This window comes from Saccopteryx bilineata, chromosome 5 (assembly GCF_036850765.1).
Source record: "Saccopteryx bilineata isolate mSacBil1 chromosome 5, mSacBil1_pri_phased_curated, whole genome shotgun sequence".
Classification (NCBI taxonomy): Eukaryota; Metazoa; Chordata; class Mammalia; order Chiroptera; family Emballonuridae; genus Saccopteryx; species Saccopteryx bilineata.
In genome coordinates, this window is record NC_089494.1 from 166,353,056 (window position 1) to 166,369,796 (window position 16,741).

The window sequence follows — 16,741 nt, forward strand, 5'->3', positions numbered from 1 at the left end:
CAAGCACATGAATATATAAATAAAGGTAATTCTTCTTAGACACCACCTGGTCTACTTAGGTTGCCAAGATGAAGCACCAAGACTAGTGGCCAAAATCAAGGGGTGAAAGATACAATTTCTGGAGGGCTTTCCTCCTAGCGTGCAGGCCTCTCATTACACTCTCACATGGCCTCTCCCAGGCGCATTTGGGGAAAGAACTCTTTGGTTCTCTTCTTGTAAGGGGACTAATCCTGTAGGACTGGGACCATGAGGTAGGCCCCCACTTAACCTTAATTTCTTCCTTAGAGGCCCTATCTCCAAATACAGCCACACCTGGGGTTACAGCTTCATTCCCTGAATGTTCAGGGGACACAAACATTCAGTCCATAAAATATTAAAAAGTTATTCTCAAATTTGCAGACATCTATAATCCCACCAACATAACCCAGGTTGCATTTTCAGGGTAAGTAAATGTGCTGCTTACACTAGTGTCAGCCACAGGCTGAGGTGCTGGCAGCTGAACCGCGTATCTCCAGATGTGAGCAGTCTGATCTCCAGAAGCTGAAGAGAGAAATTGGGGGAAAATTACCCAAAGTGCAAGCTATATGTAAAGAGTGCCTTTGACGAGGCTCTGAGCATCATCAGACGTTATAACTTAGTGATCTTTAATGAGATGAATGTACTTCACTCAAAGTAGCTATTTCTGAAACCACATAATGCTGAGAATAGGGTAAATGCAAAAATTTAAGGTAATTACTTATAACAGATTTTATTCTCCAGCTACCTAACCTAAGTAAAGTGAAACCCAAATATACTCTAACTTGTGCCTATAATAGGTGTTAAGGTATTTCAGAAAAGTAAGTAACACAAAAATACATAGCTCCACCCACCCCACACTGATAGACCTCACAATCTGCCAGGTACCCATGAATCCTAAGACCTCACTCTTTCCAGCCATGTCTGCAAGCTGATACAAAATGACTCTCAAAATGACCTTCCCACCGTATTCCACTCACATGTAAAAGCACCCTATTAGAAGAACTACTTTTGTTTTTAATCCCTGGGTCAGCAAAATTGTGCCCAGGGACCACATCCAGGCAGCTACCCATTTTGTAAATGTTTGCTGCACAGAGCCATGTCCACTCCTCTGTATACATACATCTCCGCCTCTTTCCCACTAGCACAGATAAGTAGTTATGACACAGACCCTACGGCCATCAAAGATAAACACATTTACCTCTGGTCCTTTACAGACAAAGCCTGCTGACCTCTGGTCCAGCCAAACACTTACCCTTCAAGATTACTGTCAGTGCCCCCAAACACCACAGGGGTCTACAGCTGTTGGACATTTTATAGGAAAACTTCTCATTATAATAATAATTGTTTTTAAAACTTCTATAAATTATGACAAACCCAAGCCACCACAGCTTAGGAGAACTACCTACAAAAAAGAAGCATTCGGACTGTCATGATCTGGAACTAGTGTTTTTCTCATTTTGGTATTTGAGGTGCAGATAGAATTAGGAACTCAGCAGTAATAACAGGTCACAGTCTGCAGAGAATCGCCACGTTGCAAGCAGGGGAAGTGAGCAACCATGCATTTCTTCATAAAAGACTCCGAGAAGAACACGGATTGATGTTAATCTCATAATAAAGTCAAGCTCAAGTAATTCACAATCCACTACTGGTTAAAAGAAATACTATTCAATGTATTTTTCTTTACTGATTTCTAACATAATTCATAAAACATCTACTAAAAACTAACTTTTGTACAAGACATGGATAATCCTGAGGTTACTGATAAAGAGAATGATTACAGCTGTTTTAAGATTATCAATAACTTTGTTCAATAAAGAAAATAAATCAACATACCAGTGAGAGCCAACTGCTCTGATGGATGAAATTTTATAGAATTTACTGCAAAACAAAAATATTATACACACAGGTTTAAAATAAAACATCATCAATATCTATTATATATGCTACAGCACATATTGCAAAGTTAAATTTAAAAACTAAAGGAACTATGATAGTTTAATGTTAGATCTTCCCATTCAGTTAAACTGTGGATAAATGTGTACGTTACAGAGAACCAAGATACAATACCCACATCAGCTAGCAAACAAATTGCTGAAGCACAGGACATAAGGAAAAAGAATAATAATAACCCATTTCTTTTTATCCATAGGTAAGGCATCTGAAGTTAAAGATAATATGCAAAGTCTAGTGGGCCACAGTACTGACCACTCAGGTGCCCCTAGGCTCTCAGAACCCCACTGTCCAGTCACCCAGGGAAGCCAGCCCTCACTCACACCGGAAAGGACATGTGGGGCCCACACATGAAATGTACGAAAATATTATTCTTCAACAAGTTCTCTCCTGCAGTGAGATTCAGTTGGCTACACCATTAGAATAATATTTTTCTAAGGCACTGAAAAATGCTCAAAGATGCTTTTTTACTGTTTAGACGACAGGCAATTGTGGGAGGAGCTGGTAAAACAATGAACTGTATGCCTAGATCATCACCACACTCCTGATAAATAGTATAAACGTTCCCCATTTCAGTAAGGCCCTCCCCTGGAGAGAAGAATGTGGAGCAGCCAGAACTTGCCTGCACTGCTGGTGGAATGGAAGCAAAGTGTGGAAACACTCGGGAACTGTCTGGGGCTGTGTGCTCGTGTGCTCATGCTGACCACCATGACCTGCCCACATGGATACGTGCACCACACAGAATGACCACCCATGTGAGCAGCCTGGGCCCCACGGGCAGCACTCAACAGAAGCTCAATGGATGCCAGGCCCCTCCTGCCCTCACCTTCACCTCCTCACTCCAGCAGAAGACAGGCTCACTTTCTTGACAGGTCGGTAGCTATGGACACTTCTAACTCTAGAAGCGAAAGGCAGATGCAATCTAGAAGTTTGTCTACAAGGGTTCAGGAGGTGGCGATGACTGGTTAGGGGCAATGTACCCGGAGTCCACCTGACAGAACACTAGAGATGATGCATTCGAGATGGAAGGACCCCACGAAGAGAGTAGGACAAGACTGGGTGAAACTCAGTCAGAACATCTGAAGACGCAGGGTACACAGAAAAGGCAGGGAAGAACTGCTAAGAGCAGGTAAGGGCCCAGGATACACAGGGGCCTGCACTGGGCCCGGACACAGGAAAGTGAATCTCTAGAGTGAATATATAGTTTTTGATAAATAATGCACACATTTCAGTTTCAAAACTGTCTATGAGTGCCTTTACGTACAACACTAAATAAAATACAGACAACTCCTATCTGACACTTTAAAACTCAGCTTTCCCTTTTTGAACCTCATACTAAAAGGCATAGTGTCTTTCTCTCTATGAAAATATCCCACTGTCCCAACACTGACTCAGCAAACCTCCTGTCTGGAGACCTGTCCATGTTATGGCACTCACCTGACCCCACATGGCCCATGTATTTGACTAGGCACCTCCCTGTCTCGATACTCCAGAGCAAAGCCGTGTGGTCTGCAAATTGAAACAGACAAGAGGAAGTGAGCCAAGGTTGACTGCATGGTCTTTTTAATAAAAGAGTAAGATAAATATTTTAAAACTGAAAAGTTACATTACTGCTACTGTCTCTTACAACTCTGATTATACTACTCTGTAATTCAACCAGTCAATAAAAAAACTTCCAAAAAAATGGGAGAAGCCAATGACTTGTCAGAAGTCATTTATGTGCAAGTCGAAAACCAGGGTCCTAAGGTCCTGGCTCACTGTTACATTGACAGCACACCACTGGAGACTTAAACACAGAGGCCACTTACATCCTGGGTTCATTTTTTTTGGTGAAATATTAAAATTTTCAGAACTTCATGTGATATTCAAATGCAAATAACAACCAAATACAATCCTAAATTATTTGAGATATAATAAATATTCCTCTGGACCTTTCCACTTATGGGCATAACAAAAAGATAAAAAGATTTATTGGAAAATCTGAAAAACAAATGCCAACTACCCAAATGAGATTTCAGAGACAGAAAAGGACCTTTTTATTCTCCCTTATTAGTTGTAATTTCCATAAAAACAATCTGGAGGTACTCATGTATGAACAGAGTTTTAGACAAGAGAAAAAACTTTCTTCATCATTCCATCCAATTTTATATTTTCTATTTTCATTTGAAAAGGCAGAATCTAATGAGTAAATTCTCTCAGTGGGAAAAGTCATTTCCAACAAGTGAACATCATTTTTAATTTAAGCAATTTTATTCTGAAGCAGTATTAATTAGATAGCTTTCTAAAAATGCCTTACCCTTAGTGAGAACACAGGGGTTCCTCTAATACCCACCCTTTGAATCTCAAAGGCAAAATCAGGTGGCCACTACCCTAAACCCCGGGACATTGCCCCTCCTTCAGCAGTCACAGAGCACTACTTCCCTCAGCCACACCTCACAAGTGGGAAAAATATGTGACTTGTAATTGCAAAAGCAGATACATAGTTAGCTATGAATAACAAGAAAGCCAATCAAAAAAATACCTAATATGTCTAAAAGACATTTCACCTTCTGCTGACTCAAATAGTAATTCCTTAACACAGCTGGCGTGGAGACAGATGTGGCATCACACCCAGGGGCTGCAGAAGGCCCGACAGGAGCATCAGAACTAGTGCTCTGTCAAGGCTCAGCACTTTGTTTGAATGACTGCTCAGACACATATCTGCTCCCAACACCTGAAGGTCAGTCATTCGCACCAGCTGTTGAGCAGTCGTGCGTGACAAGCAGTGGGGCTAGCTTTGGACTCACCAGCAGATGCGGTCCCCAGCACCACAGGCTGTGTTCTCGCCACACTGACATCCCAGATGCCGTCTCTGTGGCCAATATACTCCCTCACAAGCTGGCACACAGCCCTCGATGTGGTGGCCTTGAAGCTGGAGACAATCTAAAATTGTGACAGGAACGAGTATTGTAGATGAATGACTAAGTGAACATTTTCAAGTTAAAAAGGATGTCTTAAAAATGCATAAATCATTGAACCGAATATATTTAAAACATTAAAAGAATATAACATAGGTGCAAACAGTGGCACTCATCCAGCTGAATATCATAAAGCAGGAATGAAGTCCTTACTAAGGCCCCGGAAGATGCCCCAGTCCCCTACTTCCAATAAGCATGCCCTATGATGAAAAAAAAGCGCCTATTTATGCGTTGCAAGTCAATCCTGCAAAAATCCAAATTATCTCACAAAATTTTCAAATTCTGGAAGGTATACCCTAACCCAGGGGTCCCCAAACTTTTTACACAGGGGACCAGTTCACTGTCCCTCAGACCATTGGAGGGCCGCCACATACAGTGCTCCTCTCACTGACCACCAAAAAAAGAGGTGCCCCTTCTGGAAGTGTGGTGGGGGGCCGGATAAACAGCCTCAGGGGGCCGCATGTGGCCCGCGGGCCGTAGTTTGGGGAAGCCTACCCTAACCCCTTTAACACTAATTATTATTAGGGATTTTTGTTCGTTTGTTTTTGATAACTGACGCCAATTTCATGTTAACAGAAAAACAAACCAAGATAGGGAAAAATCAAAAGATGTTCCCTCTGAACAAGTGAGATTTCTCCAACACTGCTTGTTGAACACGTGCTCGATAAGCACACCACGCCTAGGAGGTGGCACAGGGCAGCAAGAGCAGCCTGGGCACGAGCAGCACACAGTGTAATGGAGACAAACCCAAGCACCACACAGGCCACAGGATGGTGCAGCAGGATGGTGCAGCATCATCTAGTATGACATACACAGCAAACAACTCTCCCTTTACTTGCAACGGAAAGTAGAAAGTACATGAGAATGACACTAATTAAACACAAGAACGCTTCAGAGTTTGGCTTTTAAAATGTTCTCAGATATTAAGAAGGTTTTAAGTAAACCGGAATAATATATCACAAGACTAAAACTGTAAAATCAAGTGAAAAAGAAAATTGGTGGTATTATATAGCTGTTTTAAAACTCTGATTTAGCCCTGGCCGGTTGGCTCAGCGGTAGAGCGTCGGCCTAGCGTGCGGAGGACCCGGGTTCGATTCCCGGCCAGGGCACACAGGAGAAGCGCCCATTTGCTTCTCCACCCCTCCGCCGCGCTTTCCTCTCTGTCTCTCTCTTCCCCTCCCGCAGCCAAGGCTCCATTGGAGCAAAGATGGCCCGGGCGCTGGGGATGGCTCTGTGGCCTCTGCCTCAGGCGCTAGAGTGGCTCTGGTCGCAACATGGCGACGCCCAGGATGGGCAGAGCATCGCCCCCTGGTGGGCAGAGCGTCGCCCCTGGTGGGCGTGCCGGGTGGATCCCGGTCGGGCGCATGCGGGAGTCTGTCTGACTGTCTCTCCCTGTTTCCAGCTTCAGAAAAATGAAAAAAAAAAATTAAAAAAAAAAAAAAAAAACTCTGATTTAGCAAAACCTGGTGACTGAACACATGCGTGAGGAGATCGCCTCTCACCAGCACTGTAGCCAGGCTCTGTCTGGACTAAGCTTAAGTATACATGGAATTACAAAAGGACCTGGACACCTCAAACCCATCATCACCTTCCTCTTTTTGAAAGTTCATACCCTAATCAACCATGTGCCACAAAGGGGTTCCACCCAGCAACACCATCTGGGGCCAATGCTCAAATCAACAAAGCTATCATCAGTGCCTGAGGCCAACGCTCAGACCAGGGGTCCCCAATCTACGGCCCATGGGCCACATGCGGCCCCGAGGCCATTTATCAGGCCCTCGCAGCACTTCCGGAATGGGCACCTCTTTCATTGGTGGTCAGTGAGAGGAGCATAGTTCCCATTGAAATACTGGTCAGTTTGTTGATTTAAATTTACTTGTTCTTTATTTTAAATATTGTATTTGTTCCCGTTTTGTTTTTTACTTTAAAATAAGATATGTGCAGTGTGCATAGGGATTTGTTCATAGTGGTTTTTTTTATAGTCCGGCCCTCCAACGGTCTGAGGGACAATGAACTGGCCCCCTGTGTAAAAAGTTTGGGGACCCCTGGCTCAGATCAACCGACCAAGCTATCCTCAGTGCCCAGGGCTGATGCTCAAACCAATCGAGCCACAGGCTGCAAGGAAGAGAGAGAGAAGGAGGAGAGGGAAGGAAAGAGAAGCAGGTGGTCGCTTCTCATGTGTGCTCTGACTGGGGATCAAATCCGGGACATCCAAATGCTGGGCCAACACTCTATCCACTGAGCAAACTGGCCAGGGCCTTAAGTAGAAATTTAACAATAACTATTTATGCCTTCAGAGCAGACTCACCATAAACTTAAACTTTCCCTTGGTTTTAGAAAAGGAATGTACATTCGTTAAAGTAGGTAATTAATTCACCTTTTGTATCTTCAAAATACTCTGAAGCAAAGATACACATAAATTACCTCAAAATATTACTTCATAATAGTACTCCCTGGTAGATAAACTAATTTCCAAATGAAATCCTTCCAAACGATTAATTCCAAACTTTACGGTCAGAACAATTTAAGAAAAAGTAAAATACATACTGCAACTGTCCTTTTTGCCTTGGACATAGACCTTCATTTCCTAACCATACTTGGAAAATTAGAGGTGAACTAAAATGTAACTATAGCTCCGAACATAATTTTCATTGCTTTATACTCACTTATTAGCTTTCTCTGAATACAGAGTCTCTATATATCAAGCCAAGTAATAATACAAAATGTTATTTCCTCAGAAAAAGACCTATTTACTGACATATAATGTATTAATCTCAACAAGTATTAATATCTAGGTCTCTATATATTGTGGCCATTTAACAAATCTATAATATTCCTTCTAAAACTTGAATTGTCCTAAACACCAGAAGTTTATTTTTTTCTATCATACATTTTCAATTGAAAAATATGCAACTTAGAGTACACATCTGCACACCTTAAGTACCACATGGCTGGCCCACAAGCCAGTGCCTTGCATACCTTGCTGGTAGAGGCCTTGTAAGTGGTCTTCAGCTTCTGAGAAAGCTGGCTGGTACTGTGACTGGCTGCCACGACAGAGAATTGACAATCAGTATAGTCATACAGCCAACAAGCCACAAACTTTCAGAGCGGGGACAGACTGCAGACATTAACGCAACTGTCCATTTCACATGGGAAGATGGTGCAACTGAGAGGGTTTGTGTGTCCGCACGGACACGGGGACAACAGCAGGGCTGGAACAGAAGCCCAAGCTTGGGGTGCTTCCTTTTTCCCCTCTGTGCCCACACCTAAGTTATGGATTCAAGTAATGCTGACCACAAATATCAAGTAAACTGTGTCCTGCATTAAATTCCCAGTTTCCTCCCCATGTGATCTGTGAGCACCCTTCATGAGCATCCATCCCCCTTACCTTTAGTTTTCAGCTGACCCTTACTCAGCTCAGCCCCATCGATCACTTGTCCTTCAGCAGCTAAACGCTCATTAAGAGTCTCAATTTCTCTACGCACTGGAAATAAAAATTTTTCAAAAGGGTAAAATATGTAATTTTATGTTTAAATATATTCACCACTTTCAAAGCTGAGCAAATAAAAATATTACATACTGGTATTGTCTAAACAAAGACATAAATGATATTCTATCATTTATCAACAATATCACAGTTTATAAAATTCTCAAAAACCTCAAGACATCATTCCAGAAACAGACATTCCAATGCTCTTCCTACACAGAAAAGACATAATGCTAATCAGTTCTTAACAAGCAGAGCTCTTGGATTTCAATTAGTTCCTTTCCTTTGTACTTTATTCTACTATCTATTTATATTATCTTAACACTGTCCAAAACTCAATGTAATATTTACAGTCTAGCTAAGAACACTGAAATCAAGGGGGGGAAAAAAACACAGCTATTGTTACATGACACCAGAGTGCCCAGTAAAGATTATATATAAGAAAGATTAAGCCTGACCAGGCAGTGGCGCAGTGGATAGAGCGTCGGACTGGGATGCGGAAGACCCAGGTTCGAGACCCTGAGGTCGCCAGCTTGAGCCCAAGGTCGCTGGCTCCAGCAAGGGGTTACTCGGTCTGCTGAAGGCCCATGGTCAAGGCATGTATGGGAGAGCAGTCAATGAACAATTAAGGTGTCGCAATGCACAACGAAAAACTAATGATTGATGCCTCTCATCTCTCTGTTCCTGTCTGTCTCTCCTTGTCTATCCCTCTCTCTGACTCTCTCTCTGTCTCTGTGTAAAAAAAAAATTAAAATTAAAAAAAATAAAAAATAAAAAAAAAGAAAGATTAAAACTGAAAGTTAAGAAAAATGAATAGAAGTAGAGGTGTATGGGTACTGGGTACTGTAATGAATGAAGAGGAAGGACATTAGCTATAAAAAACAGAATGAGGCCCTGGTCAGGTAGCTCAGGTTAGAAAATCATCCCAATGCACTATGGTTGCAGGTTCAATCCCGAGTCGGGACACATCCAAGAATCAACCAATGAATGCATAAATAAGTGGAACAACAAACCGATGTTTCTCTTTCTCTACCTTCCTCTCTCTAAAATAAGTAAATAAGAGAATAAGCAGAGATACTGAAGGGAGGAAGAAGACATGGCTATGCTTTAGACAGATGCTGGTATCCACCCTACACAGATGAGAAAAAAGGTCAGTTGGGGGAATGGACTAATCCAAGGCCACAACCTCCTACAGCCATGCAGCTGGTCCCCACATGACACAGATTCACCCAGCACTAAGGCTATGTACCTGCCACGCTGCCACCCAGATCTGGACAAGATCTGTTCAGGCTACAGTGAAGCCAAGCATCTGAGTGAAAGTACAAATGAAATCAATTAGAAAGAAGGCCTAGGGCCCTGGTCGGTTGGCTCAGCAGTAGAGCATCAGCCCGGCATGTGGAAATTCCAGGTTCGATTCCTAGTCGGGTACACTGGAGAAGTGACCATCAGCTTCTCCAACCCTCCCCTATCTCCCTATCTCCCTGTCTCTCTCTTTCTGTCTGTCTTTCTCTCTCTCTCCCCTCCTCCTACAGTCATGGCTCAAATGGTTTGAGCAAAGTTATTAGCCTCCGGGGCTGAGGATGGCTCCATGGCCTCGCCTCAAACAAATAGCTCAGTTGCTGAGCAACAGAGCAAGCAGTCCAGACAGGTAGAGCATAGATAGCCTGGTAGGGGGATGCCAGGTGGATCCTGGTCTGGACACATGCAGGAGTCTGTCTCTGCCTCCCCACCTCTCAATAATTAAAAAAATAAAAAAGGAAAGAAAGAGAAAGAAAGCCAAGTACAAAAGGTTCTGAACAGACCAGTCTGAGCAATTCTGACTAATGGGCAGCAGAAAGCCACTGAATCTCCAGCTGTAATCCTACAGTATTCCTCCCTTCCTTCCTCCTTTTCTCTCTCTCTTTCTTTTTAATTATCTCCCTGGGAGCAACCAAGAGAGACTTTTTTAATTTATTGATTGTAGGCTGCACATCAAGGATTGTAGAGACAGGAAGAGGAAGAGAGAAAGACAAAATCATCGATCTGTTCCTGTATGTGTCCTGACCCGTGGGGGGGAGGGGGGGACACGACGACAAACCAGCAACCTCCACGCTTCGGGATGCAGCTCTAACCAACTGAGCTATCCAGTCAGGGCCCTACAGTTTTTCTTGAACAAATTACACGAAATCATAAAACACAAGGCCTTAGATCACAATGGAAACTCAATAATACTTGGGTCCATACAACTTTAATACTTAAAAAAAAAGTGCTTAAAATTCGATGCAGTACACAGTACCTAGTTTTTATTCTATAAAAAGTTGGAATAAGCCCTTAGCTGGATAGCTTGGTTGCTTAGAGCAGTGGTCCCTAACCCCCGGGCCGCGGACCGGTAGCAGTCCGTGGGCCATTTGGTACTGGTCCGCAGAGAAAGAATAAATAACTTACATTATTTCCGTTTTATTTATATTTAAGTCTGAATGATATTTTATTTTTTTTAAATGACCAGATGCCCTCTGTTACATCTGTCTAAGACTCACTCTTGACGCTTGTCTCGGTCACGTGATACATTCATTCATCCCACCCTAAAGGCCGGTCCGTGAAAATATTTTCTGATATTAAACCGATCCGTGGCCCAAAAAGGTCGGGGACCATTGGCTTAGAGCAGGGGTCCCCAAACTTTTTACACAGGGGGCCAGTTCACTGTCCCTCAGACCATTGGAGGGCTAGACTATAAAAAAAACTATAAACAAATCCCTATGCACACTGCACATATCTTATTTTAAAGTAAAAAAACAAAACAGGAACAAATACAATATTTAAAGTAAAAAACAAGTAAAAAAAATTTTTTTTTTTTTGTATTTTTCTGAAGCTGGAAACGGGGAGAGACAGTTAGACAGACTCTCGCATGCGCCCAACCAGGATCCACCCGGCGCGCCCAACCAGGATCCACCCGGCGCGCCCAACCAGGATCCACCCGGCACGCCCACCAGGGGCAACGCTCTGCCCACCAGGAGGCGATGCTCTGCCCCTCCGGGGCGTCGCTCTGCCGCGACCAGAGCCACTCTAGCGCCTGGGGCAGAGGCCAAGGAGCCATCCCCAGCGCCCGGGCCATCTTTGCTCCAATGGAGCCTTGGCTGCGGGAGGGGAAGAGAGAGACAGAGAGGAAGGAGGAGGAGGGGTGGAGAAGCAAATGGGCGCTTCTCCTATGTGCCCTGGCCGGGAATCGAACCCGGGTCCCCCGCACACCAGGCCGACGCTCTACTGCTGAGCCAACCAGCCAGGGCCAAGAACTAGTAAATTTAAATCAATAAACTGACCAGTATTTCAATGGGAACTACGGGCCTGCTTTTGGCTAATGAGATGGTCAATGTCCAGTTCCATATTTGTCACTGCTAGATGTAACAAGTGATGTGACGTGCTTCCGGAGCCATGAGGCGTGCATCCCACGTCACTGGAAGTAGTACTGTATGTGAGCGATGCCATGCTTTGCGTCTCTCACTGACCACCAATGAAAGAGGTACCCCTTCCGGAAGTGCGGCGGGGGCCAGATAAATGGCCTCAGGGGTCCGCATATGGCCCGCAGGCCGTAGTTTGGGGACCCCTGGCTTAGAGCATCACCCCAATACACAAAGGTTGCCAGTTTGATCTCCAGTCAGAACACATACAGAAATAGACTAATGTTTCTGTCTCTCTCTCTCTGAGATGAATAAATTAAAATATTTTTTAAAAGTTGGAGTAATTTCTCCCTCTGTAAATTTATAAGGAAAATACAATATCAAAATATTACATTTGCCAATAGCAAAGTTTAAACAACACAGGATTACATTCTCTTCACTACTGATCCAACCACACCACTTAGTTCTAAAGTGAAAATATTTAATAATGCAAAAGCTGTTTATTAGTATTCAGTTTTTATAATCAACTTATAAGGCATGAAAGGCCCAGTTATGGTTAAAATTTTTATAAATACAAATACTATAAAATAACAGAAACTGGAAATGGAGCAAGGATAAAGTCATCTCCTAACACTTCACAGCAAAGTATGACAACATGTTGCCTAAAGTTGACAGAGTGAAAAACAGAAGTAGATTTAAGTTTTTAAAAATAAACACTAGAAGAACTAAAAGCAAACAATGCAGCAAAATGTTTCCTTTGCAGAAAGGAATGGGTCAACATGTGGGATGATAACAGGTATCTTTCCTTTTTATATTGCTTGATTCTTTAAAGCAGCTATTTTGAAGTGGTGTGCCACAAGAGGCACACTATTGGTGCCACAAGAATTCTTAAAACATGCAATGCCTGATATTTAGTCAGGGGCACTGACCACTTTTCCCCTAGATTGTCAAACTGAAAAATGACAATAGCCAACACAATAGCCGCCTAGTGTGAATGAATCAAATTCATACCTATTTTTCTGTCAGACTGGCAAAAAAAAATTTTTTTTGTTTTGCCACAGAATTTAGTAATTAGTTTATATGCACCATGAGACAAAAAAAGGTTGAAAACCATTACTTTAACACATTGTGGACCAGTAGTTTTATTGCTAGCTTTACCCAGTGGCCAGGTAAGCTTCTGTTGAACAAGTACAAAAACATTTTACATACATGTTAAAGGCACGCTTTAAAATTAAACACCCGCCCTGGCCGGTTGGCTCAGCGGTAGAGCGTCGGCCTGGCGTGCGGGGGACCCGGGTTCGATTTCCGGCCAGGGCACATAGGAGAAGCACCCATTTGCTTCTCCACCCCCACCCCCCTCCTTCCTCTCTGTCTCTCTCTTCCCCTCCCGCAGCAAAGGCTCCATTGGAGCAAAGATGGCCCAGGCGCTGGGGATGGCTCCTTGGCCTCTGCCCCAGGCGCTAGAGTGGCTCTGGTCGCGGCAAAGCGACGCCCCAGAGGGGCAGAGCATCGCCCCCTGGTGGGCAGAGCGTCGCCCCTGGTGGGCGTGCCGGGTGGATCCCGGTCGGGCGCATGCGGGAGTCTGTCTGACTGTCTCTCCGTTTCCAGCTTCAGAAAAATACAAAAAAAAAAAAAAAAAAAAATTAAACACCCATTGCATTTTGAAGTTATTTATTACATGTTCTTACAAGCTAATATCTTAAAAGAAAGTCTTTGTATTTTACTTGGCTTTCTGGATTGAGCGTTTGATAAATTCTGAATGAACTGAATAGTCCACAATTAATCAGGTAAAGCACTACTTTCTCCGTCCATTTATTGTTTTTCTAAGGATACTACATGTTGAAAGATACTGGTCGGCAAGATCAACACCTTGTATATAGTTATTACACCGCACAATGGAAACTGGCTTCTTTATTTCCTCTCCAGTATGCCAATTTGTCTTTTCTGTTTCACAAGAGGAAGCATCATGGATAAGTTCAGTTGAAATAACTCGAACTTCTCTTTTATCCTTCCAAATCAATAAAACGTCACCTTTTCTACAGAAGGCTATTTCACCTCTTTTAAGCGTAGATGCTTCTTCATCTTTCAAAAATTTTGCCAAGCCTCGGCCCTGGCTGGTTTGCTCAGTGGTAGAGCCTCAGCCTGGTGTGTGGAAGTTCCAGGTTTGATTCCCAGCCAGGGCACACAGGAGACGCGCCCATCTGCTTCTCCACCCTTCCCCTTCTCCTTCCTCTCTCTCTCTTCCCCTCCCGCAGCCAGGGTTCCACTGGAGCAAAGTTGGCCCGGGCGCTGAGGATGGCTCCATGGCCTCCTCCTCAGGCACTTGAATGGCTCCATTTGCAATGGAGCAATGCCCCAGACAGCCAGAGCATCGCCCCCTAGTGGGCTTGCCGGGTGGATCCTGGTCGGGCACATGTGGGAGTCTCTCTGTCTCCCAGCTTCTCACTTCAGAAAAATAAAAAAAAATAAAAAAAATTTTTGGCAAGCCTCTATTTGTTTGAATTGTTTCGCAAACTCTTTGTTTTATGTAGTACCAAGGTTTCTGCAATTGAAACACTATTGTAATAGTTATCTTGGTATATGTGATGCCCCAATTCCAGATACAGCAGTAGTAGTGACAGGTTAGAGTCATTCATTTCCTTCACCTGCATAAATTTCCATATTGCAAATGCAATCTTGCTCCCACGTCATTCTTATAGGTAAACCATATTTAATAATTTTAGCTGGGTTGTAAGTTTGAAATAGAAGATGTCCCCTTCAGGGAATCATGCCTTCATCTAATGATAATTCTCACATAGGTTTATATATTGTTTGAAATGTACTAATAAAGTGGTCAAATACAGACTGAATTTTAATAGCCTGGGTGATTTTGTCATGTTTGCATTGTCATTGAAATGTCAGTAAGTTTAGATTTGTTCAAAAGCGATTTTGACTCAACATCTGAGAAAATATTGGAACAGCTAGAACTGGATTTGTAGACCAATATTCTTTCCAAGTATCCTTTCGAGTATGCCCCATTAGCACTATTTAAGTCCTAATAATTTTTTCATATCTGTTGGCCTAACAGGAGACCACTTTATTGTTTTTGAAATTTTGTGCATTCTCAAATCTTGGTTATAATATATTGATAAGAAAATAGTCCCAAAAGAGTATTGTCAAAAATCAAGTTGGTGACTTCAGTGATGTTCTTAGAATCAAGACAGTATAACTGTAACCCCAAAATTATCTTCAAATTTTTCCAAATTAGAGCCCTGGCCGGTTGGCTCAGCGGTAGAGCGTCGGCCTAGCGTGCGGAGGACCCGGGTTCGATTCCCGGCCAGGGCACACAGGAGAAGCGCCCATTTGCTTCTCCACCCCTCCGCCGCGCTTTCCTCTCTCTCTCTCTCTTCCCCTCCCGCAGCCAAGGCTCCATTGGAGCAAAGATGGCCCGGGCGCTGAGGATGGCTCTGTGGCCTCTGCCTCAGGCGCTAGAGTGGCTCTGGTCGCAACATGGCGACACCCAGGATGGGCAGAGCATCGCCCCCTGGTGGGCAGAGCGTCGCCCCTGGTGGGCGTGCCGGGTGGATCCCGGTTGGGCGCATGCGGGAGTCTGTCTGACTGTCTCTCCCTGTTTCCAGCTTCAGAAAAGTGAAAAAAAAAAAAAAGAAAGAAAGAAAAAAAAAAAAAAAATTTTTCCAAATTAGGCTGAAAGTCCTCTTTTAAACAATCATTATCTCAGCAACAAGACACAAATTACACCTAAAATTATTTGTGAAATAGTTCACATTTTCAGGTTTGGAATCACTTGAAATTACTAATTTTTACCTTTTTCAAGGAATAACTATATCACTGCCACTGTTTAAGCTTTCATCAGTTTCACTTGGAATATCTGATAAATTGTTAGCAAATTATCTAGAATTTTATCATGTTCTTCATCACTATCCATGATTATTGAGCACTTTAAAAATATCAAATTGCGGCCCTGGCCAGTTGGCTCAGTGGTAGAGCCTCGGCCCAAACTGTGGAAGTCCTGGGTTCGATTCCCAGCCAGGGCACACAGAGAAACACCCATCTGCTTCTCCACTCTTCCCCTTCTCCTTTCTCAGTATCTCTCTCTTCCTGTCCTGCAGCCAAAGCTCCACTGGAGCAAAGTTGGCCCAGGTGCTGAGGATGGCCTCTGCCTCAGGCACTAGAATGGCTCCTGCCATAACAGAGCAACGCCCCAGATGGGCAGAGCATCGCCCCTGGTGGGCATGCCGGGTGGATCCCGGTCGGGTGCGTGTGAGAGTCCATCTCACTGTTTCCTTGCTTCTCACTTCAGAAAAATACAAAAGTATATATATATATATATATATCAAGTTAATAAAAAAGGTTATTTTATTATTAATGACAAGAAACTAATCACTTTTCATTCCTTTTGTAATTTTTAACTTCGGCGAATGCATTTTCTGTTACAAAATTTCTCTCTAAATGATTCAATGAAAAGCGGAGAATTCTCATGACTGGCCACAAGCCTTAGAACAGAACACACCAGAATTCTTGTGATCCATCTACAATGTGTTGAAGAAAATGAAGGCATTGTTTCTAAAATAAATTTATTTTTTAACTAGTGGCTCAGTCTGGTTAAATGGAAAAGAGAAAGCACACGTTTCCAGTATGTTTAATTTCACAATGCTTGTGGGGATAAATATTTTTTGTAGTTCCACTGCCTGTGCAGATATAGAGATTGTCTGCTTTGCCGACTCTAGAACACGCAACATGTAATTGTCCATGTGAGAAGCAATCTGTGTCTAGATCTAAACTGCACAATTCTAAAGATTGGCCCTGAGCTTTGTTGATGGAGATTGCAAACGCCAATCGAATTGGGAACTGCAATCTCTTAAATCGAAATGGCATATCCGTTGGAATCATAGGGATGCGAGGAATGAGGACATCTTCACCTTTGAAAGGTCCTGTCAAGATTGTTGCTTCTACAA

At 43.2% G+C, this 16,741-nt stretch overlaps 1 protein-coding gene and 1 non-coding gene across 7 annotated transcripts in view; one reads left to right on the forward strand and one right to left on the reverse strand.

Moving 5' to 3' along the window:
* WDR37 (WD repeat domain 37) overlaps positions 1–16,741 on the reverse strand; it is a 90,011-nt gene that overhangs the window by 40,950 nt on the left and 32,320 nt on the right. For all 6 annotated transcript variants that reach the window (XM_066233286.1, XM_066233283.1, XM_066233285.1 and 3 more), the window contains exons 4-9: positions 8,314–8,409; positions 7,905–7,969; positions 4,755–4,890; positions 3,406–3,477; positions 1,852–1,896; positions 464–540 (exon numbers count right to left, since the gene is read on the reverse strand). In XM_066233286.1, coding sequence (XP_066089383.1) covers positions 464–540; positions 1,852–1,896; positions 3,406–3,477; positions 4,755–4,890; positions 7,905–7,969; positions 8,314–8,409 — 491 coding nt within the window. The remainder of the gene's footprint in view (positions 1–463; positions 541–1,851; positions 1,897–3,405; positions 3,478–4,754; positions 4,891–7,904; positions 7,970–8,313; positions 8,410–16,741) is intronic.
* TRNAF-AAA (transfer RNA phenylalanine (anticodon AAA)) lies at positions 15,745–15,820 on the forward strand. Its single transcript has one exon. It is a non-coding gene; the product is annotated as a tRNA-Phe (tRNA).